The 20,840-nt window shown below is 47.8% G+C and overlaps 1 protein-coding gene across 2 annotated transcripts in view; it reads right to left on the reverse strand.

The window, feature by feature from the left end:
• EFTUD2 (elongation factor Tu GTP binding domain containing 2) overlaps positions 1-20,840 on the reverse strand; it is a 346,977-nt gene that overhangs the window by 268,926 nt on the left and 57,211 nt on the right. For both annotated transcript variants that reach the window (XM_069237938.1, XM_069237936.1), the window contains exon 10: positions 2,956-3,122. In XM_069237938.1, coding sequence (XP_069094039.1) covers positions 2,956-3,122 — 167 coding nt within the window. The remainder of the gene's footprint in view (positions 1-2,955; positions 3,123-20,840) is intronic.

Consider the following 20,840-nt stretch of genomic DNA (forward strand, 5'->3'; position numbering starts at 1 on the left):
GAATCTAATTCAAACTTTTACCAAACTTTTAAACTCTAAAAGAAATGCTAACAGGGACTACCACAAGGCCCTAGCAGGACTTTAAAGAATTTAGAAAAATTTCAAATTGCAAAAAATCAATTTCTAATGACAATTTTTGGAATTTGTCGTGTGATCAGGTATTGGCTGAGTAGTCCAGCAAATGCAAAGTCTTGTACCCCACCGCTGATCCACCAATGTAGGAGGTTGGCTCTGTATGTGCTATTTCAAAGTAAGGAATAGCATGCACAGAGTCTAAGGGTTCCCCTTAGAGGTAAGATAGTGGCAAAAAGAGATAATACTAATGCTCTATTTTGTGGTAGTGTGGTCGAGCAGTAGGCTTATCAAAGGAGTAGTGTTAAGCATTTGTTGTACATACACACAGGCAATAAATGAGGAACACACACTCAGAGACAAATCCAGCCAATAGGTTTTGTTATAGAAAAATATCTTTTCTTAGTTTACTTTAAGAACCACAGGTTCAAATTCTACATGTAATATCTCATTTGAAAGGTATTGCGGGTAAGTACTTTAGGAACTTTGAACAATTACAATAGCATTTATACTTTTTACATAAAACACATTTAGCGGTTTTAAAAGTGAACACTTAGTGCAATTTTCACAGTTCCTGGGGGAGGTAAAGTAATGTTAGTTTTAGCAGGTAAGTAAATTACCTACAGGTTTGAGATTGGGGTCCAAAGTAGCCCACCGTTGGGGGTTCAGAGCAACCCCAAAGTTATCACACCAGCAGCTCAGGGCAGGTCAGGTGCAAAGGTCAAAGAGGTGCCCAAAACACATAGGCTTCAATGGAGAGAAGGGGTGCCCCGGTTCCAGTCTGCCAGCAGGTAAGTACCCGCGTCTTCGGAGGGCAGACCAGGGGGGTTTTGTAGGGCACCGGGGGGGGACATGAGTCAGCACAAAAAGTACACCCTCAGCAGCGCGGGGGCGGCCGGGTGCAGTGTGTAAACACGCATCGGGTTGCCAATAGTTTCCTATGGGAGACCAAGGGGTCTCTTCAGCGATGCAGGCAGGCAAGGGGGGGCTCCTCGGGGTAGCCACCACCTGGGCAAGGGAGAGGGCCTCCTGGGGGTCACTCCTGCACAGAAGTTCCGCTCCTTCAGGTGCTGGGGGCTGCGGGTGCAGGGTCTTTTCCAGCCGTCGGGAAATGGAGTTCAGACAGTCGCGGTCAGGGGGAGCCTCGGGATTCCCTCTGCAGGCGTCGCTGTGGGGGCCCAGGGAGGACAACTTTGGTTACTCACAGTCTCGGAGTCGCCGGAGGGTCCTCCCTGAGGTGTTGGTTCTCCACCAGTCGAGTCGGGGTCGCCGGGTGCAGTGTTGCAAGTCTTACGCTTCTTGCGGGGAGTTGCAGGGGTCTTTAAATCTGCTCCTTGAAACAAAGTTGCAGTTCTTTTGGAGCAGTGCCGCTGTCCTCGGGAGTTTCTTGTCTTTCTTGAAGCAGGGCAGGCCTCAGAGGATTCAGAGGTCGCTGGTCCCTTGGAAAGCGTTGCTGGAGCAGGTTTCTTTGGAAGGCAGGAGACAGGCCGGTAAGTCTGGGGCCAAGGCAGTTGGTGTCTTCTGTTCTTCCTCTGCAGCTCAGCAGTCCTCTTCTTCTTGTAGTTTCAGGAATCTAAATTCTTAGGTTCAGGGAAGCCCTTAAATACTAAATTTAAGGGCGTGTTTAGGTCTGGGGGGTTAGTAGCCAATGGCTACTAGCCCTGAGGGTGGGTACACCCTCTTTGTGCCTCCTCCCAAGGGGAGGGGGTCACATCCCTAATCCTATTGGGGGAATCCTCCATCTGCAAGATGGAGGATTTCTAAAAGTTAGAGTCACTTCAGCTCAGGACACCTTAGGGGCTGTCCTGACTGGCCAGTGACGACTCCTTGTTTTTCTCATTATTTTCTCCGGCCTTGCCGCCAAAAGTGGGGGCCGTGGCCGGAGGGGGCGGGCAACTCCACTAGCTGGAGTGTCCTGCGGTGCTGGAACAAAGGGGTGAGCCTTTGAGGCTCACCGCCAGGTGTTACAGCTCCTGCATGGGGGAGGTGTTAGCATCTCCACCCAGTGCAGGCTTTGTTACTGGCCTCAGAGTGACAAAGGCACTCTCCCCATGGGGCCAGCAACATGTCTAGTGTGGCAGGCTGCTGGAACCAGTCAGCCTACACAGATAGTTGGATACAGTTTCAGGGGGCACCTCTAAGGTGCCCTCTGGGGTGTGTTTCACAATAAAATGTACACTGGCATCAGTGTGCATTTATTGTGCTGAAAAGTTTGATACCAAACTTCCCAGTTTTCAGTGTAGCCATTATGGTGCTGTGGAGTTCGTGTTTGACAGACTCCCAGACCATATACTCTTATGGCTACCCTGCACTTACAATGTCTAAGGTTTGGCTTAGACACTGTAGGGGCACAGTGCTCATGCACTGGTGCCCTCACCTATGGTATAGTGCACCCTGCCTTAGGGCTGTAAGGCCTGCTAGAGGGGTGTCTTACCTATACTGCATAGGCAGTGAGAGGCTGGTATGGCACCCTGAGGGGAGTGCCATGTCGACTTACTCATTTTGTTCTCACTAGCACACACAAGCTGGTAAGCAGTGTGTCTGTGCTGAGTGAGGGGTCTCCAGGGTGGCATAAGACATGCTGCAGCCCTTAGAGACCTTCCCTGGCATCAGGGCCCTTGGTACCAGAGGTACCAGTTACAAGGGACTTACCTGGATGCCAGGGTGTGCCAATTGTGGATACAAAAGTACAGGTTAGGGAAAGAACACTGGTGCTGGGGCCTGGTTAGCAGGCCTCAGCACACTTTCAATTCAAAACATAGCATCAGCAAAGGCAAAAAGTCAGGGGGTAACCATGCCAAGGAGGCATTTCCTTACACTTTCCAAATAAGAATAGCACCTGTAGTGGAAACACCAGAGGTCTCCTCACTGAATTCACATTACCTGAGCAAGCCATTGACTTCGTCCACAATGTGGCGCAGTTTGTAGTATGCGTCTGTGGGTGGCAACTTCAGCTCCAGGATCAGCCGATCAATCTTATTGATGCAAACTGTAACTGCCAAGTGCTCTTGGACTGCATGCTTGATCAGGCGCTCTGTGTTCAACATTACCTGTGAACAAAAGGGGAGAGGTCAAGTTCCAATAGGCTGCCCCAGTATGATCCACAATTTGAACAAAGGTTAAGGGATGGAACAGAGCTGCAAACTGTCTCGTTACAGTCAGAATTAAGAATACGGTGAGCATGTGCTTTGGAAATAAAATATAACAACTATAACAAACTGCATCATAGGTGGAGAGATCTCACGAAGACTGCCCTAGGAATATCTGCGCAAATACAACAAGAAAATTGAAGGCATGACATCTCAGTAGGCAGCCACAAGTTCACATCTTAATCCGAACAACCTGCAGCTGTGATATCTCCTATAGTCAAGCTCATTCAGACCACAGCATTTCCCATAAATTGTCTCAAGAGTACATCTTGGACTGCACCACTCACAAGCAGATTCAAAAGCACCTTCTGTGCTGTACAGCTAGACTGCTACAAAATAACCCAATGTTCTGCACAAATACAATGATAGCTGCAGTTAGATAATCTCCCACAGGCTGCCCCAGCAACCCCTTTAACTTGCAGAACAAAACAGAAGGGAGAGCTGGAGCAGTGACTCATCCAAATATGCACAAATGCACATCTGGCTCAGACTGCATACCAGCTCTAAAATGTTTAGCAATTGAAAAAAACAAAATACACAAAGCAGAATATACGTTCCACAAAAATTTAAGGATTGGTTACACTGGGCTAACAAGTTACAGTAAGAAATCATTTCCACCTGAACCCATTAAAAAATAAATAGGTTACTTACCTTTTGCTCCATTCTTTAAGGTGGACGCACTATCTAATCATAGATTCCTCGCCTTTAGACTGTCCCAAGGTAACAGGCTGAATCCAGAAGAATTTTCAGTCTAGCCCCAGGGTACTAGTCAGTGGTGTCATGTTGCTCTCTGAAGACCATGTTCTGCCCTAGAAGTACCAGTCGAAGCTGCATATAAGTGCCACCCTCTCACACAGACATCAGTTTCTTTCTTCACATTAGCCACACCCTTAGTTAAGGAGCCTAAAAGCCAATTACCTTTGCCAATGTACAGATCTCTAATTTGGGATTTGTTTTAGATGGATATTAGGCCATTCCACAGAACAAGAAGGTGGGTGGGTGTTGAAGAACCTGCAGCTAGACAGAGTATCCACCAGAGAGCATTACCAAAGTAACTTGTTCGTTTGATGGATAATTTTAACCACAGACTCCTCACCTTTGGAATAGATACCAAAGCAGTACCTACCAAGGTGGTGTGTCTGTATGGCCTTTCTGTTGAATCTGGCTATCAAGCAGTAGTGTTACGTGAACATATGCTGTGCGGCCATGTTGGAACCTGACAAATATCAAAAACAGGGACTCCACATACCAACGCAGTGGTAGCAGTCTTGGTCCTGGTGGAATGGGCCTTCGGTCTTTCTAGAGGCTGCTTCTTGGCTAGTGTTTCGCTATCTTAACAGAGAGGACCATTCAGCTGTACTAGGGCCCTTTCTGCACTGCCTTGACTTTCTTTGCTGCAGAATACCCCACAAAGAGCAGACAGTCCACCTGATGGTCTTTGGTGCCATTATTGTGAAAAATAAAACTACACTCTTTTGGGGACAGGAGACTTGTCTCGTCTTTCAGGGGGTGAGGTGGAGCGAAGAATGTCAGAAGAGTGATGAAATGACGTGAAACTGAATCAAAACCTTTGGCTGAGAGGCCAATCCAGTCCTCAGCACCAAAGGAGGATGTGTAGGACGGCTGCATCAAAAGGCCTGAAAATCACTCAAACATGAAGGTAAGGTTATTGTGATGGGAACGACTGTCTTGAGAGTCAGGAGAAGTAAAGGGCAGTTTTGAATCAGCTCAAAAGGGGTGCACACAAGAACAGTGGGGACGACAAAGATCCCACTGTGGCGTCACAAAAACACCAACGGTTTAAGAGTAAACACACAAGTTAAGTCTCTAAGGTATCGCACCACAACAGGTGATTTAAACAAACGCAGTTGGCCTGAGGAAAAGGCTGACAAATAACCTTTAAGAGTGCCCACTGCGAGTCCCTGCTGGCCCAAACAAACAACAAAGAATACATCCAACAGCCTGGCCTGGAAAGGTCTGTATTACAGGTACAAGACCAAGTCCCAAACCTGTCACAGTGCCTAGCGTAAACAGACTTTGTAGAAGGACGTTTGGTTGCAAGGATGATACCCACTACACCAGGAGGGAGTCTCCATACATGATGGTGTAGAGCGTACAGGCTTGAGAGCAAGTCCCTGCTCTGCTACTGCAAAAAAGAGATACTCACAAAGTGACGGGCTTTTCAGAGGGCAGATGCTAATGTCCAGAAGTTCCAGGTACTCTGCTTGTATCATTCATGATGCGCTAGGCGCCGCTGGCTGAGTTTGCCCACCCTAGACTTTACAGGTGCCGCCAAGTGGTGCAGGACAGGGAAATATCTTGACGATTCAGCTGCTCTTAGACGTGTAGTGTCTCCTGGTACACGTCACAGGTCCCCACGCTGCTTGTAATACCGCAAGGCAGTGGTTCTGCCTGTGAGGATTTGAACCAGCCTCCTTTAGACAGATAGTAGGAAAGCAATAACAGACAAAAGAATAGCCTGCAACTTCAACATGTTTATGTGGCAACAGATCTCTGCCGGAGACCAGAGTCCTCCGATCAGCATCTCTCCCCGCTTAACTCCCCTACCCAGCAATGATGTGTCTATCACCACCATCAGTTCTGAGTGTGACAGGAGTGATCTGTTGCTGGTCCAACTACAGTCAAGCAGACTCCACTTCACACTTTTGCAGTCTCCTCCAAAACCTGGATGGAATCAGGCAGGTTCTCTTGGTTCTGCGAACCCAGACCTTAGATCCCACTGCAAAGCCCACATTGCAAGGTTGACAAACAAAATGCAGGTAGCCAGTAGGACTAGAAGTTGCAGAGCCACCCTCACTGAGACCCAGGACCAATGCTGAATCATAGGGAATAAAGCCCCATAATCCAGGACATGCTGATCCAGAGGAAAGGCCCTTTAAAGGCACTGCAATCAGGACGGCTCACATGAAAATGAACTTCTGAGAAGAAGTCAGGTGTGACTTTGGGGTTCACTTTGAGCGTGCCGATGATGTCAGGAGGTTCACTATTGCCTAGAAGTGGTACACAATGACCTGTGGTGAACACCTGAGGGGCATTGGTGAGGCCGAAGATCAGCAAAGCAAACAGGTTGGCCCAGAACTCTTCTGACAAAGCCTGCAAGATCTCTGCGACCATGTCCCATACGCGCAGAGTTTGCTTTTGTAGTCAATCTGCTGTACTGGCCACATTTTGTTTCCTTGTAAGACATCAGTGTGTTCTTATTAATGAGGCGCCTGGCTCAAAAAAGCTTCCGCAAAAAACAGGCTTTGCCTGCTTGTTTTAATTGTATGATCACCTATTGCACTGTTTATTTAGTTTGCCTGCATTTCCCAGTATTCACCTGGTTAAGGGGAGCCTGAACAAGGCGTCAGGGGTTGCTGGGCTCTGGTTTGCCTTTTTATTTTGCCCTATTGTTTTAAACTTCGAGCACTGACTTGCACTTCGGCGACTGGCCACGCTCCATGCCTGCCTTGAGATTAGATTGCAAAGAGTGTTCGCGCAGCTGGCATCCCAAAGACAAGCCCGGCTGCAGCTGGGCTGTGCCAGGAACCCCGGCCAAATTTTAAGATACAAGAGAAATTCTCCTCCAACTTAATGCAGCAGGTAAGTAATCACTGTGTAACAATCTAAACCTTAGCTTGGTACAGGATAATTTTATTTGCAATAGCTGCCATTACTCAAGCCTAATAGTACTGTTACCCATACTAGGTGTGCCAAAGTCGGACCGCACTCCCTCCCCATGACTCCTACTACCCAGGCCTACAAGTTGAATTGCATCCTGATTAACACCTACTCTGCCATTAAACATAAATACAACCTTTTTGATTATTTAGACTTGTATGTCCCTGAAATTGCTTTTTAAAAAGAAACCTGGGCGGGTAAGTTCTCCGACCCAGATTTAGCTGCAGCATTACCAGTGGGCTATGCTATCTCTAGACTAGGTCGAGATGGCAAACATGGTGGATTAACGATAGGAAACAAAGACTACCTTGATATTACGTGTGAGTCTCCTTAAATAGAGGATTGTGAAGCTCTATTCTTGAGATGTGTAAGGAAATGGCTCCTTGGCATGGTTACCCCCTGACTTTTTGCCTTTGCTGATGCTATGTTTTGAATTGAAAGTGTGCTGAGGCCTGCTAACCAGGCCCCAGCACCAGTGTTCTTTCCCTAACCTGTACTTTTGATTCCACAATTGGCACACCCTGGCACCCAGATAAGTCCCTTGTAACTGGTACCTCTGGTACCAAGGGCCCTGATGCCAGGGAAGGTCTCTAAGGGCTGCAGCATGTATTATGCCACCCTAGAGACCCCTCACCCAGCACAGACACACTGCTTACCAGCTTGTGTGTGCTAGTGAGAACAAAATGAGTAAGTCGACATGGCACTCCCCTCAGGGTGCCATGCCAGCCTCTCACTGCCTATGCAGTATAGGTAAGACACCCCTCTAGCAGGCCTTACAGCCCTAAGGCAGGGTGCACTATACCATAGGTGAGGGTACCAGTGCATGAGCACTGTGCCCCTACAGTGTCTAAGCAAAACCTTAGACATTGTAAGTGCAGGGTAGCCATAAGAGTATATGGTCTAGGAGTCTGTTTTACACGAACTCCGCAGCACCATAATGGCTACACTGAAAACTGGGAAGTTTGGTATCAAACTTCTCAGCACAATAAATGCACACTGATGCCAGTGTACATTTTATTGTAAAATGCACCACAGAGGGCACCTTAGAGGTGCCCCCTGAAACTTAACCAACTATCTGTGTAGGCTGACTGGTTCCAGCAGCCTGCCACACTAGAGACATGTTGCTGGCCCCATGAGGAGAGTGCCTTTGTCACTCTGAGGCCAGTAACAAAGCCTGCACTGGGTGGAGATGCTAACACCTCCCCCAGGCAGGAGCTGTAACACCTGGCGGTGAGCCTCAAAGGCTCACCCCTTTGTCACAGCACCGCAGGACACTCCAGCTAGTGGAGTTGCCCGCCCCCTCCGGCCCCGGCCCCCACTTTTGGCAGCAAGGCCGGAGAAAATAATGAGAATAACAAGGAGGAGTCACTGGCCAGTCAGGACAGCCCCTAAGGTGTCCTGAGCTGAGGTGACTCTAACTTTTAGAAATCCTCCATCTTGCAGATGGAGGATTCCCCCAATAGGATTAGGGATGTGACCCCCTCCCCTTGGGAGGAGGCACAAAGAGGGTGTACCCACCCTCAGGGCTAGTAGCCATTGGCTACTAACCCCCCAGACCTAAACACTCCCTAAAATTTTGTATTTAAGGGCTCCCCCTGAACCTAGAAACTAGATTCCTGCAACAACAACAAGAAGGACTGCCTAGCTGAAAACCCCTGCAGAGGAAGACCAGAAGACAACTACTGCCTTGGCTCCAGAAACTCACCGGCCTGTCTCCTGCCTTCCAAAGAACTCTGCTCCAGCGACGCCTTCCTAAGGGACCAGCGACCTCTGAATCCTCTGAGGACTGCCCTGCTTCGACGACGACAAGAAACTCCCGAGGACAGCGGACCTGCTCCAAAAAGACTGCAACTTTATCCAAAGGAGCAGCTTTAAAGACCCCTGCAATCTCCCCGCAAGAAGCGTGAGACTTGCAACACTGCACCCGGCGACCCCGACTCGGCTGGTGGAGAACCAACACCTCAGGGAGGACCCCCGGACTACTCTACGACTGTGAGTACCAAAACCTGTCCCCCCTGAGCCCCCACAGCGCCGCCTGCAGAGGGAATCCCGAGGCTTCCCCTGACCGCGACTCTCTGAAACCTAAGTCCCGACGCCTGGAAAAGACCCTGCACCCGCAGCCCCCAGGACCTGAAGGACCGGACTTTCACTGCAGAAGTGACCCCCAGGAGTCCCTCTCCCTTGCCCAAGTGGAGGTTTCCCCGAGGAAGCCCCCCCTTGCCTGCCTGCAGCGCTGAAGAGATCCCTTGATCTCTCATTGACTTCCATTGCGAACCCGACGCTTGTTCTAACACTGCACCCGGCCGCCCCCGCGCCGCTGAGGGTGAAATTTCTGTGTGGGCTTGTGTCCCCCCCGGTGCCCTACAAAACCCCCCTGGTCTGCCCTCCGAAGACGCGGGTACTTACCTGCTGGCAGACTGGAACCGGGGCACCCCCTTCTCTCCATTGAAGCCTATGCGTTTTGGGCACCACTTTGAACTCTGCACCTGACCGGCCCGGAGCTGCTGGTGTGGTAACTTTGGGGTTGCTCTGAACCCCCAACGGTGGGCTACCTTGGACCAAGAACTGAACCCTGTAAGTGTCTTACTTACCTGGTAAAACTAACAAAAACTTACCTCCCCCAGGAACTGTGAAAATTGCACTAAGTGTCCACTTTTAAAATAGCTATTTGTGAATAACTTGAAACGTATACATGCAATTGAAATGATTCAAAGTTCCTAATGTACTTACCTGCAATACCTTTCAAACAAGATATTACATGTTAAATTTGAACCTGTGGTTCTTAAAATAAACTAAGAAAATATATTTTTCTATACAAAACCAAGTGGCTGGATTTGTCTCTGAGTGTGTGTACCTCATTTATTGTCTATGTGTATGTACAACAAATGCTTAACACTACTCCTTGGATAAGCCTACTGCTCGACCACACTACCACAAAATAGAGCATTAGTATTATCTCTTTTTACCACTATTTTACCTCTAAGGGGAACCCTTGGACTCTGTGCATGCTATTCCTTACTTTGAAATAGCACATACAGAGCCAACTTCCTACAAGATGCAAGTTAAATAATAACTCCACGGCCTAAAGATCTACAGGCGTGCCTGTCCCCCAAAGTAAAATTCCCTGAAGCTTTAAATGATATCTTAGAATCAAGCATTCAATATGTAAACCACATTAAAGTAAGAGACTGCAACTTCTGTTTGGAAGATTTAAATAATAAAGATTCTAAATCTCTCATCGACAATATGAGTGGCTTCGATCTAAAACTATCTGGGAATACCTCAACCCATATAGAGGGTCATACCCTAGATGGCATTTTCCCAAACCATCCAGATTTACAGCTAGAAGACATCCTTCCCGTCACTTGGTCTGACCATATGGCAGTTGACTTTACTATGAACATACAATTTAGCAAACCTGTAGTTAACACACGGCAGGTTAAAGCAACTTGTGCTTGGAATATAATCAATAGAAGGAAACTGATTGACACTTTGAAGTCTACCTGTAGGAGACTGCCCTTTTAACATACTTCCCTCCTATCCCCCCCACCCCTTTTTGCTCCTTGGTACTGAAGTTTTTTGACTAATGTGCACTGGGTCCCTGCTAAAAAGGTCCCCAGTGCCAGTGTTCTTTCCCTAAAAACATTTATGAATGTGCATAATTGGCAGACTCCTCTGCTAGTGTAAGCCCCTACTGAGTAGTACCATGGGTAGAGGACAGGGTCTCTCAGAGCTACAGCATGTATTGTGCCACCCTTGGGGACCACCCTAAAAACGAGACACGCACAGCTGCCATTGCAGTCTGTGTGCCTTGGTGCAAGCCAGGTGAAAACACCACATGGCACACCCATCGTGTGTCATGTTACCATCACTGCATCTAAGTATATTTAAGTCACCCCTACAGCAGGCATTGGAGCCCTAAAGAAGGGTGCATTATATTTGATGTGTGGTCATAGCTGCACAAGCAGTTATGCACTTGTGATACCTGTAGGAAGCTGGCTCTGTATACTGTACCAAAATGAGGTATAGTGTGCACAGAGTCGGGTGGATCCCCAAAGGCTTAACAGAGGCTATAGTAGATAATACTAATGCTCCCTTTTGTGGTAGTGTAGTCGACCAGTTAAGCTTATCAGAGGGTAGTGCAAAGCATTTGTTGTACACACACAGTCAAGAAATGAGGCACACACTCAATAACTAACTCCAGTCCAATGTTTTTATGTAGCAAAAATATATTGTTACTTTATTTCTAGAACGGTAGGAAGCTGGCCTGGTGTGTGGTGGGTACCCAAGGTACTTACACCAGGTTCAGGTTCTTAGTGAAGTGTGGGTAGTGTCTAGAAGCCACGCTCTCTAGAAGTAGCTGTGGATGAGCAGCCAAGGTTTTTCTAGGAGATATGCAAAGCTCATGCAATACCACTGTAGTTACACAGCACTTACAGACAGGAAAAACACTCAGTTGTACAAAAATAAAGGTACTTTATTTTTGGAACACAATACCACAAATTACTAGAAGGGCAACCCACATATAGGAGCTAAGAAATACACAAAATATATACACTAGAAATCAGAAATATGCATAGAAAAGGTCAGAAAACAGTGCAAATAGCAATAACCAATAGTGACCCTAGGGGGAGCACAAACAATATACTGAAAAAATGGAATACGAACACAAGACCCCCACCTAGGTAGGTGGAATGTGTAGAGGGGAGCTAGGAGTACTAGACAGCCACAGAGGTGAGTAACGCAGTATCCTCCAGTGCCCAGGAAAGCAGGAGTAAATCACTGGAATTTCCCAAACCACCCAAAAGGAGGAAAAGAAGAAAAAGAAGACACCCAGATAAGACTGCAAGGCAACCAATGACGGATTCCTGAAGAAAGAAGACCTATTGTAAAGAAATGGCTCCCTGTTGAAGTTACCCCCCACTTTTTGCCTGATACGGATGCTGACTTGACTGAGAAGTGTGCTGGGACCCTGCTAACCAGGCCCCAGTGTTCTTTCACCTAAAATGTACCATTGTCTCCACAATTGGCACAACCCTGGCATCCCGGTAATTCCCTTGTAACTGTTACCCATGGTACCAAGGGCCTGATGCCAGGGAAGGTCTCTAAGGGCTGCAGCATGTCTTATGCCACCCTAGGGACCCCTCACTCAGCACAGACACTGCTTGCCAGCTTGTGTGTGCTGGTGGGGAGAAAATGACTAAGTCGACATGGCACTCCCCTCAGGGTGCCATGCCAACCTCACACTACCTGTGGCATAGGTAAGTAACCCCTCTAGCAGGCCTTACAGCCCTAAGGCAGGGTGCACTATACCACAGGTGAGGGCATAGGTGCATGAGCACTATGCCCCTACAGTGTCTAAGCAAAACCTTAGACATTGTAAGTGCAGGGTAGCCATAAGAGTATATGGTCCGGGAGTCTGTCAAAAACGAACTCCACCGCTCCATATTGGCTACACTGAATACTGGGAAGTTTAGTATTAAACTTCTCAGAATAATAAACCCACACTGATGCCAGTGTTGGATTTATTAAAAAATGCACACAGAGGGCATCTTAGAGATGCCCCCTGTATTTTACCCAATTGTTCAGTGCAGGACTGACTGGTCTGTGCCAGCCTGCTGCTGAGAGGAGAGTTTCTGACCCCATGTGGTGAGGGCCTTTGTGCTCTCTGAGGACAGAAACAAAAGCCTGCTCTGGGTGGAGGTGCTTCACACCTCCCCCCTGCAGGAACTATAACACCTAGCAGTGAGCCTCAAAGGCTCAGGCTTCCTGTTACAATGACCCAGGGCACTCCAGCTAGTGGAGATGCCCGTCCCCTGGACACAGCCCCCACTTTTGGCGGCAAGTCCAGGAGAGATAATGAGAAAAACAAGGAGGAGTCACCCACCAGTCAGGACAGCCCCTAAGGTGTCCTGAGCTGAGGTGACCCCTGCCTTTAGAAATCCTCCATCTTGATTTTGGAGGATTCCCCCAATAGGAACAGGGATGTGCCCACCTCCCCTCAGGGAGGAGGCACAAAGAGGGTGTAGCCACCCTCAAGGACAGTAGCCATTGGCTACTGCCCTCCCAGACCTAAACACACCCCTAAATTCAGTATTTAGGGGCTCCCCAGAACCTAGGAACTCAGATTCCTGCAACCTAAGAAGAGGACTGCAAAGCTGAAAAACCCTGCAGAGAAGACGGAGACACCAACTGCTTTGGCCCCAGCTCTACCGGCCTGTCTCCCCCCTTCGGAAGAAAACTGCTCCAGCGACGCTTTCCCCAGTACCAGCGACCTCTGAATCCTCAGAGGACTGCACTGCTCTAGAAGGACCAAGAAACTCCCGAGAACAGTGACTCTGTTCATCCAAGACTGCAACTTTGTTTCAAAGGAGCAACTTTAAAACAACTGCGTTTCCCGCCGGAAGCAGGAGACTTGCTACTCTGCACCCGACGCCCCCGGCTCGACTTGTGGAGAAACAACACTTCAGGGAGGACTCCCCGGCGACTACAAGACTGTGAGTAACCAGAGTTGCCCCCCCCCGAGCCCCCACAGCTATGCCTGCAGAGGGAATCCCGAGGCTCCCCCTGACCGCGACTGCCTGCTTCCCAGATCCCGACGCCTGGTAAAGACTCTGCACCGCAGCCCCCAGGACCTGAAAGATCGGAACTCCAGTGCAGGAGTGACCCCCAGGAGGCCCTCTCCCTTGCCCAGGTGGTGGCTACCCCGGGAAGCCCCCCCCCCCTTGCCTGCCTGCATCGCTGAAGAGACCCCTTGGTCTCACATTGATTTACATTGGAAACCCGACGTGTGTTTGCACACTGCACCCGGCTGCCTCCGTGCTGCTGAGGGTGTACTTTCTGTGCTAACTTGTGTCCCCCCCCCCCCCCGGTGCCCTACAAAACCCCCCTGGTCTGCCCTCCGAAGACACGGGTACTTACCTGCTGGCAGACTGGAACCGGGGCACCCCCTTCTCCATTGAAGCCTATGCGTTTTGGGCACCACTTTGAACTCTGCACCTGACCTGGCCTGAGCTGCTGGTGTGGTAACTTTGGGGTTGCTCTGAACCCCCAACGGTGGTCTACCTTGGACCCAAACTTGAACCTTGTAGGTGGTTTACTTACCTGCAAGAACAAACAAACTCTTACTCCCCCTAGGAACTGTGAAAATTGCACTGTGTCTAGTTTTAAAATAGCTATATGTGATTTATTTGAAAAGTATATATGCTATTGTGATTATTCAAAGTTCCTAGAGTACCTACCTGCAATACCTTTCATTTGAAGTATTACATGTAAAATTTGAACCTGTGGTTCTTAAAATAAACTAAGAAAATATATTTTTCTATACAAAAACCTATTGGCCTGGAATTGTCTTTGAGTGTGTGTTCCTCATTTATTGCTTGTGTATGTACAACAAGTGCTTAACACTACTCCTTTGATAAGCCTACTGCTCGACCACACTACCACAAAATAGAGCATTAGTATTATCTCTTTTTGCCACTATCTTACCTCCAAGGGGAACCCTTGGACTCTGTGCATGCTATTTCTTACTTTGAAATAGCACATAGAGCCAACTTCCTACACTTACCTCTAAGGGGAACCCTTGGACTCTGCACTATTTCAAAGTAAGGAATAGTATGCACAAACAGAGCCAACTTCCTACACATGTCATAAAGGGGCACTTTCCTACAGTGGCCATGACAGACAGGGGCACTTTCCTGCATGTTAGTTTTATCTTTAACATGTCTTGACAGTGAAAACACAAAATTGCCGTATAACAAGGACTGTAGTCCTATTGGTTAACATGATGGTTCACTAGCTATCGCTCTAACTACTAACTTCTATTTGCGACCAATAAAGTTTATTACAGGGTATCAAATAAATCATTACATTAAACCAGACTCATTGCTGAGATTGCAATAAAGGTAAGTTTTAATAAGAAAGTGAGTACAGTCCTCAGATCACAACTGAATGGAAGGAAGAGAGAAAGGCAGCCATACTGCTCCCTGGACTCAGCAAAGAGAGATTGCTTCAGAGACAGGACTGCATGTAAGAGACCCCCAAAGAGGACTGTGCCTGCTTGTGGAACAGAGCTCCACTGGTGCCAGGACAGAAGTGACTTTGACGGCTGGGTGGATAGCTTCATGTTAAGCTGCAGAGCGACCAAAAGCTAACAAAACCTGCACCTGTCAAAAGCCCAGCTGCCAAGAAAGCCTGTGGGAAACATTGTTGAGGCACCCCGAAGAAAAGAATTTGCTTAACTGTAAGTAACCAATAAACATGGTGCAACGAGGAGACCATTTATTCAGTGGCAAAAGGACCTGCACTAGACTGCCAAACTGCATCATGGAACATCCAATCCCAAAAGGAGATCACACCTGAAGTTTGTGGCTGCCACGAAGGCCTCAGGAAAACTCACACCCTCTCTTCAGCATCCTTCATTCCCAGCATCAGGACCACTTCTTGGCTGGACCACATTGAAGGAGAATAGTGCACTGAGACCCCGAAGTCTGTTGGCTACAACAGGTAAAACTGACACCCTGAACCTGAGTGGTCCCCTTGACTGGCCCCAGTCTGCTGCGGTTGATCCAAAAGGATTCTAACAGGCGTTTTAGTCACTTGGCTACCAACCGTTTGTAACGATTTATTGCACCCAAAAGATGAAAGTAGTTTATTTTCTTTTGAGAAACTGTATCTCCAATTTCCCTTGAGAGATTTTTTGTATTTTTTGTGTCTATATAAAGCCAAAAATACACTTCTTACCTATTCTTTTGGTACTTCTAAATGCTTTACCTTGTTCCTTTGTTTATGCCCCTGCTGCCCTCTGCCACAGCTACCGCAGACTGGGCTAAGGGTGCTCCTAGAGAAATCTAACTGGACCCCATTACTAGGGGTGGGCGAACTTACGGAAATACATGAAAGCTCTGCGAGATCCCTCTGAGTTCTGCGAACGGTCAGAAATCGGCATATTGTGCTTATTTTTAGTGCCAGGTGCTTGTTTTGCTCTGAAAAACATCAGTATGAACTGCACCACACGGCGCACCAGAGGACGCTGCTGCACAAGCTGCTTTTGCTGCCGCACAAGTATATTGTCCACTCGAGCGGCATCTTTCTCATCACAAATGGATGCCACTGCCTGCAACCATTCATAGTGAGAAAATCTTGCGAGGTGCTCAACTAGTGCATGAAAATCGCACTAGGGGATGCCAATCATCACTCGCCAACTTACTGCTGTCGAGTCGCAAGCAAGAAAAAAAAAAAAAAAACACCTACCTAAATTCCAGCAACCATTGTATGAACTACACGACACAAGCGACTGCAGGGACCAAAATTCCGCCAACTGTGCAAAATGTATCACCCCCTCCTAATTGCTAATAGGTGCGGTCTCACAAACATATCACATAATAATCCACCTTCCTACACCCACCCAATATATCGGATTTGCAGACGTCACCTTCTCCATCTCTCCATTTTACATACTAGTTACTGGTTTTATCTCCAAGATGCCTTTGTTGGTGAAAAAGTGCTTAACATGCATGTTCTAATTCCAAATTAACAATGCATAGAACAAGTGCCCCAACTATGTGCCCCCTTGCCCATCAATACACCCACCTTTCTGAAATGTGTTGTCTATCTGACCCTGCAAACAATGCTATTCCATGTCTACATTTTTAGACCATCCTGCAACAATAAAAAGGTTCTAACAAATGTACTGTTCTAATCATTAAAGCTAGATCTGCTTGTGAGTCTGAGTGTGCTCAGAGTTGAACATCAACAGAGGGTACACTGCACAGGGGATAAGAGGGTGGGCACAATATGCTGCACTGAGAGCAGAGAAGGGAGATAGAGCACCAGACCATCTACTGACGTGAAAAAAAAGAAACGGAGGGAGGGCTTCAGTTAGAAATTCAATGAGTGCCTTGTTTGAAAGGGGTTGCTGATCAATTGTTTACTTGAGGTTTGGTACGTAGTGTGAGGTGTGGGGCTGCTGTTTTTATTTTTCGGGTGAGGATGTTTCTAGGCAGGACTGTTCCTTTTGTGTCTGGTTACAGCTACAGAAAACCTGAATAACAACCAGCTGCAAAATCTCACACTTAATTTTGTCTATAATGTGTATACATGCAAATAATGTTATTTATTTTTACTGCTTTGCCTGCAGTCTCAAAAAGCCCCCACAATATTCCTAAAACCCCTGCATGAAAACTGACTGACTTAAAACTAACTTTTCAACTCTCCTTTTTGTTTGGATAACGGTCTCCTTTGCCTTTGTCTGGATGCCTCTTCTCTAGGAGCACAGTCTACTCGAAGTCACATGGATGTTTAACTTAATCCCTATTGCTCTCTCTGTGCAAACTGCCCACACCTCATTTCACAGATCACAACTTCTCCTTTAAAAGTCAACAATACCTAACCTCCTGTAGTTCATCTATTAATACCGCCAACCAATGTATGAATTCCCCCTCTATCACATCTAACTCCTATTAATTTATCAAATAGGAACTGAAGTAAATGCATGGCAAGTCAAATCTCAATAACTAAAAATAAAAATAAAACCTTCTACTAACTCTGGGTTCTGGAGCGGTGTACTGCCCGGCATAAAGTGCTTTAATATCTCTTCAGTACGAGCTATATAAATGCAATGTAATGTATGCTATACAATATATATCCTCTTGTCCCACAGTAATATTAATTCCCTAACACTCAGCGGTTGGTCATTCAATTGTAGCTCATACAGACTGCACAAAGTTCCTTCTACTGTTTGACACTCTCACACTAACACATGACAAAACTGCTATGGGTCATGTCGATCATCCAGTACTGTACGAGTCCACAGCAATAAACCACCTGTCACCAGCTGACCATGCATAGGATAATAGAAACTGGCCAATGGAAGACTTTACTGAAGGCGACCACTGCGGGCCCCAACTACCTAAATACTATGACAGCTTCTGGAATCTCACAATGGCAACTAAATACGGCCAGAAAAAAATGAAACCGTGCAAAGGGGCTAAAAATACCTATAAAACACAAAGTTACCAAACAGATGGTTCTCACACAACAATATATTTACATATACATTAAACATATCAGGAAAATTATCACATTAGATTGCTGCCTGGCAATATTTCAAGAGAGGCAGTACTGTCTTTTTTTATTTTGAGGAACCGAGACTAAGGAGAACCTAATACATATTTATGTAGGTGCTGAAATGTTTCTGCTCAGCTCTTTCTCAATTGCGACTGCAAAAATGGAGAATATGGAATGATCTCTTACAAAGGGCAGCATTATACGTCAACTGTAGGAAGTTGGCTCTGTATGTGCTATTTCAAAGTAAGGAATAGCATGCACAGAGTCCAAGGGTTCCCCTTAGAGGTAAAATAGTGGTAAAAATAGATAATACTAATGCTCTATTTTGTGGTAGTGTGGTCGAGCAGTAGGCTTATCCAAGGAGTAGTGTTAAGCATTTGTTGTACATACACATAGACAATAAATGAGGTACACACACTCAGAGACAAATCCAGCCAATAGGTTTTTATATAGAAAAATATCTTTTCTTAGTTTATTTTAAGAACCACAGGTTCAAATTCTACATGTAATATCTCATTCGAAAGGTATTGCAGGTAAGTACTTTAGGAACTTCAAATCATCAAAATTGCATGTATACTTTTCAAGTTATTGACAAATAGCTGTTTTAAAAGTGGACACTTAGTGCAATTTTCACAGTTCCTAGGGGAGGTAAGTATTTGTTAGGTTAACCAGGTAAGTAAGACACTTACAGGGCTTAGTTCTTGGTCCAAGGTAGCCCACCGTTGGGGGTTCAGAGCAACCCCAAAGTCACCACACCAGCAGCTCAGGGCCGGTCAGGTGCAGAGTTCAAAGTGGTGCCCAAAACACATAGGCTAGAATGGAGAGAAGGGGGTGCCCCGGTTCCGGTCTGCTTGCAGGTAAGTACCCGCGTCTTCGGAGGGCAGACCAGGGGGGTTTTGTAGGGCACCGGGGGGGACACAAGTCCACACAGAGATTTCACCCTCAGCAGCGCGGGGGCGGCCGGGTGCAGTGTAGAAACAAGCGTCGGGTTTTCAATGTTAGTCTATGAGAGATCTCGGGATCTCTTCAGCGCTGCAGGCAGGCAAGGGGGGGATTCCTCGGGGAAACCTCCACTTGGGCGAGGGAGAGGGACTCCTGGGGGTCACTCCTCCAGTGAAAGTCCGGTCCTTCAGGTCCTGGGGGCTGCGGGTGCAGGGTCTCTCCCAGGCGTCGGGACTTTAGGTTCAAAGAGTCGCGGTCAGGGGAAGCCTCGGGATTCCCTCTGCAGGCGGCGCTGTGGGGGCTCAGGGCGGACAGGTTTTGGTACTCACAGTATCAGAGTAGTCCTGGGGTCCCTCCTGAGGTGTTGGATCGCCACCAGCCGAGTCGGGGTCGCCGGGTGCAGTGTGGCAAGTCTCACGCTTCTTGCGGGGAGCTTGCAGGGTTCTTTAAAGCTGCTGGAAACAAAGTTGCAGCTTTTCTTGAAGCAGGTCCGCTGTCCTCGGGAGTTTCTTGTCTTTTCGAAGCAGGGGCAGTCCTCAGAGGATGTCGAGGTCGCTGGTCCCTTTGGAAGGCGTCGCTGGAGCAGGATCTTTGGAAGGCAGGAGACAGGCCGGTGAGTTTCTGGAGCCAAGGCAGTTGTCGTCTTCTGGTCTTCCGCTGCAGGGGTTTTCAGCTGGGCAGTCCTTCTTCTTGTAGTTGCAGGAATCTAATCTTCTAGGGTTCAGGGTAGCCCTTAAATACTAAATTTAAGGGCGTGTTTAGGTCTGGGGGGTTAGTAGCCAATGGCTACTAGCCCTGAGGGTGGGTACACCCTCTTTGTGCCTCCTCCCAAGGGGAGGGGGTCACAATCCTAACCCTATTGGGGGAATCCTCCATCTGCAAGATGGAGGATTTCTAAAAGTCAGAGTCACCTCAGCTCAGGACACCTTAGGGGCTGTCCTGACTGGCCAGTGACTCCTCCTTGTTGCTTTCTTTGTTCCCTCCAGCCTTGCCGCCAAAAGTGGGGGCCGTGGCCGGAGGGGGCGGGCAACTCCACTAAGCTGGAGTGCCCTGCTGGGCTGTGACAAAGGGGTGAGCCTTTGAGGCTCACCGCCAGGTGTTACAGTTCCTGCCTGGGGGAGGTGTTAGCATCTCCACCCAGTGCAGGCTTTGTTACTGGCCTCAGAGTGACAAAGGCACTCTCCCCATGGGGCCAGCAACATGTCTCTGGTGTGGCAGGCTGCTGGAACTAGTCAGCCTACACAGACAGGTGGTTAAGTTTCAGGGGGCACCTCTAAGGTGCCCTCTGTGGTGTATTTTACAATAAAGTGTACACTGGCATCAGTGTGCATTTATTGTGCTGAGAAGTTTGATACCAAACTTCCCAGTTTTCAGTGTAGCCATTATGGTGCTGTGGAGTTCGTGTAAAACAGACTCCCAGACCATATACTCTTATGGCTACCCTGCACTTACAATGTCTAAGGTTTTGTTTAGACACTGTAGGGGCACAGTGCTCATGCACTGGTACCCTCACCTATGGTATAGTGCACCCTGCCTTAGGGCTGTAAGGCCTGCTAGAGGGGTGTCTTACCTATACTGCATAGGCAGTGAGAGGCTGGCATGGCACCCTGAGGGGAGTGCCATGTCGACTTACTCATTTTGTTCTCACTAGCACACACAGGCTTGTAAGCAGTGTGTCTGTGCTGAGTGAGGGGTCTCTAGGGTGGCATAAGACATGCTGCAGCCCTTAGAGACCTTCCTTGGCATCAGGGCCCTTGGTACTAGAAGTACCAGTTACAAGGGACTTATCTGAATGCCAGGGTGTGCCAATTGTGGATACAATGGTACATTTTAGGTGAAGGAACACTGGTGCTGGGGCCTGGTTAGCAGGGTCCCAGCACTCTTCTCAGTCAAGTCAGCATCAGTATCAGGCAAAAAGTGGGGGGTAAC

This window comes from Pleurodeles waltl, chromosome 6, assembly GCF_031143425.1.
Source record: "Pleurodeles waltl isolate 20211129_DDA chromosome 6, aPleWal1.hap1.20221129, whole genome shotgun sequence".
Classification (NCBI taxonomy): Eukaryota; Metazoa; Chordata; class Amphibia; order Caudata; family Salamandridae; genus Pleurodeles; species Pleurodeles waltl.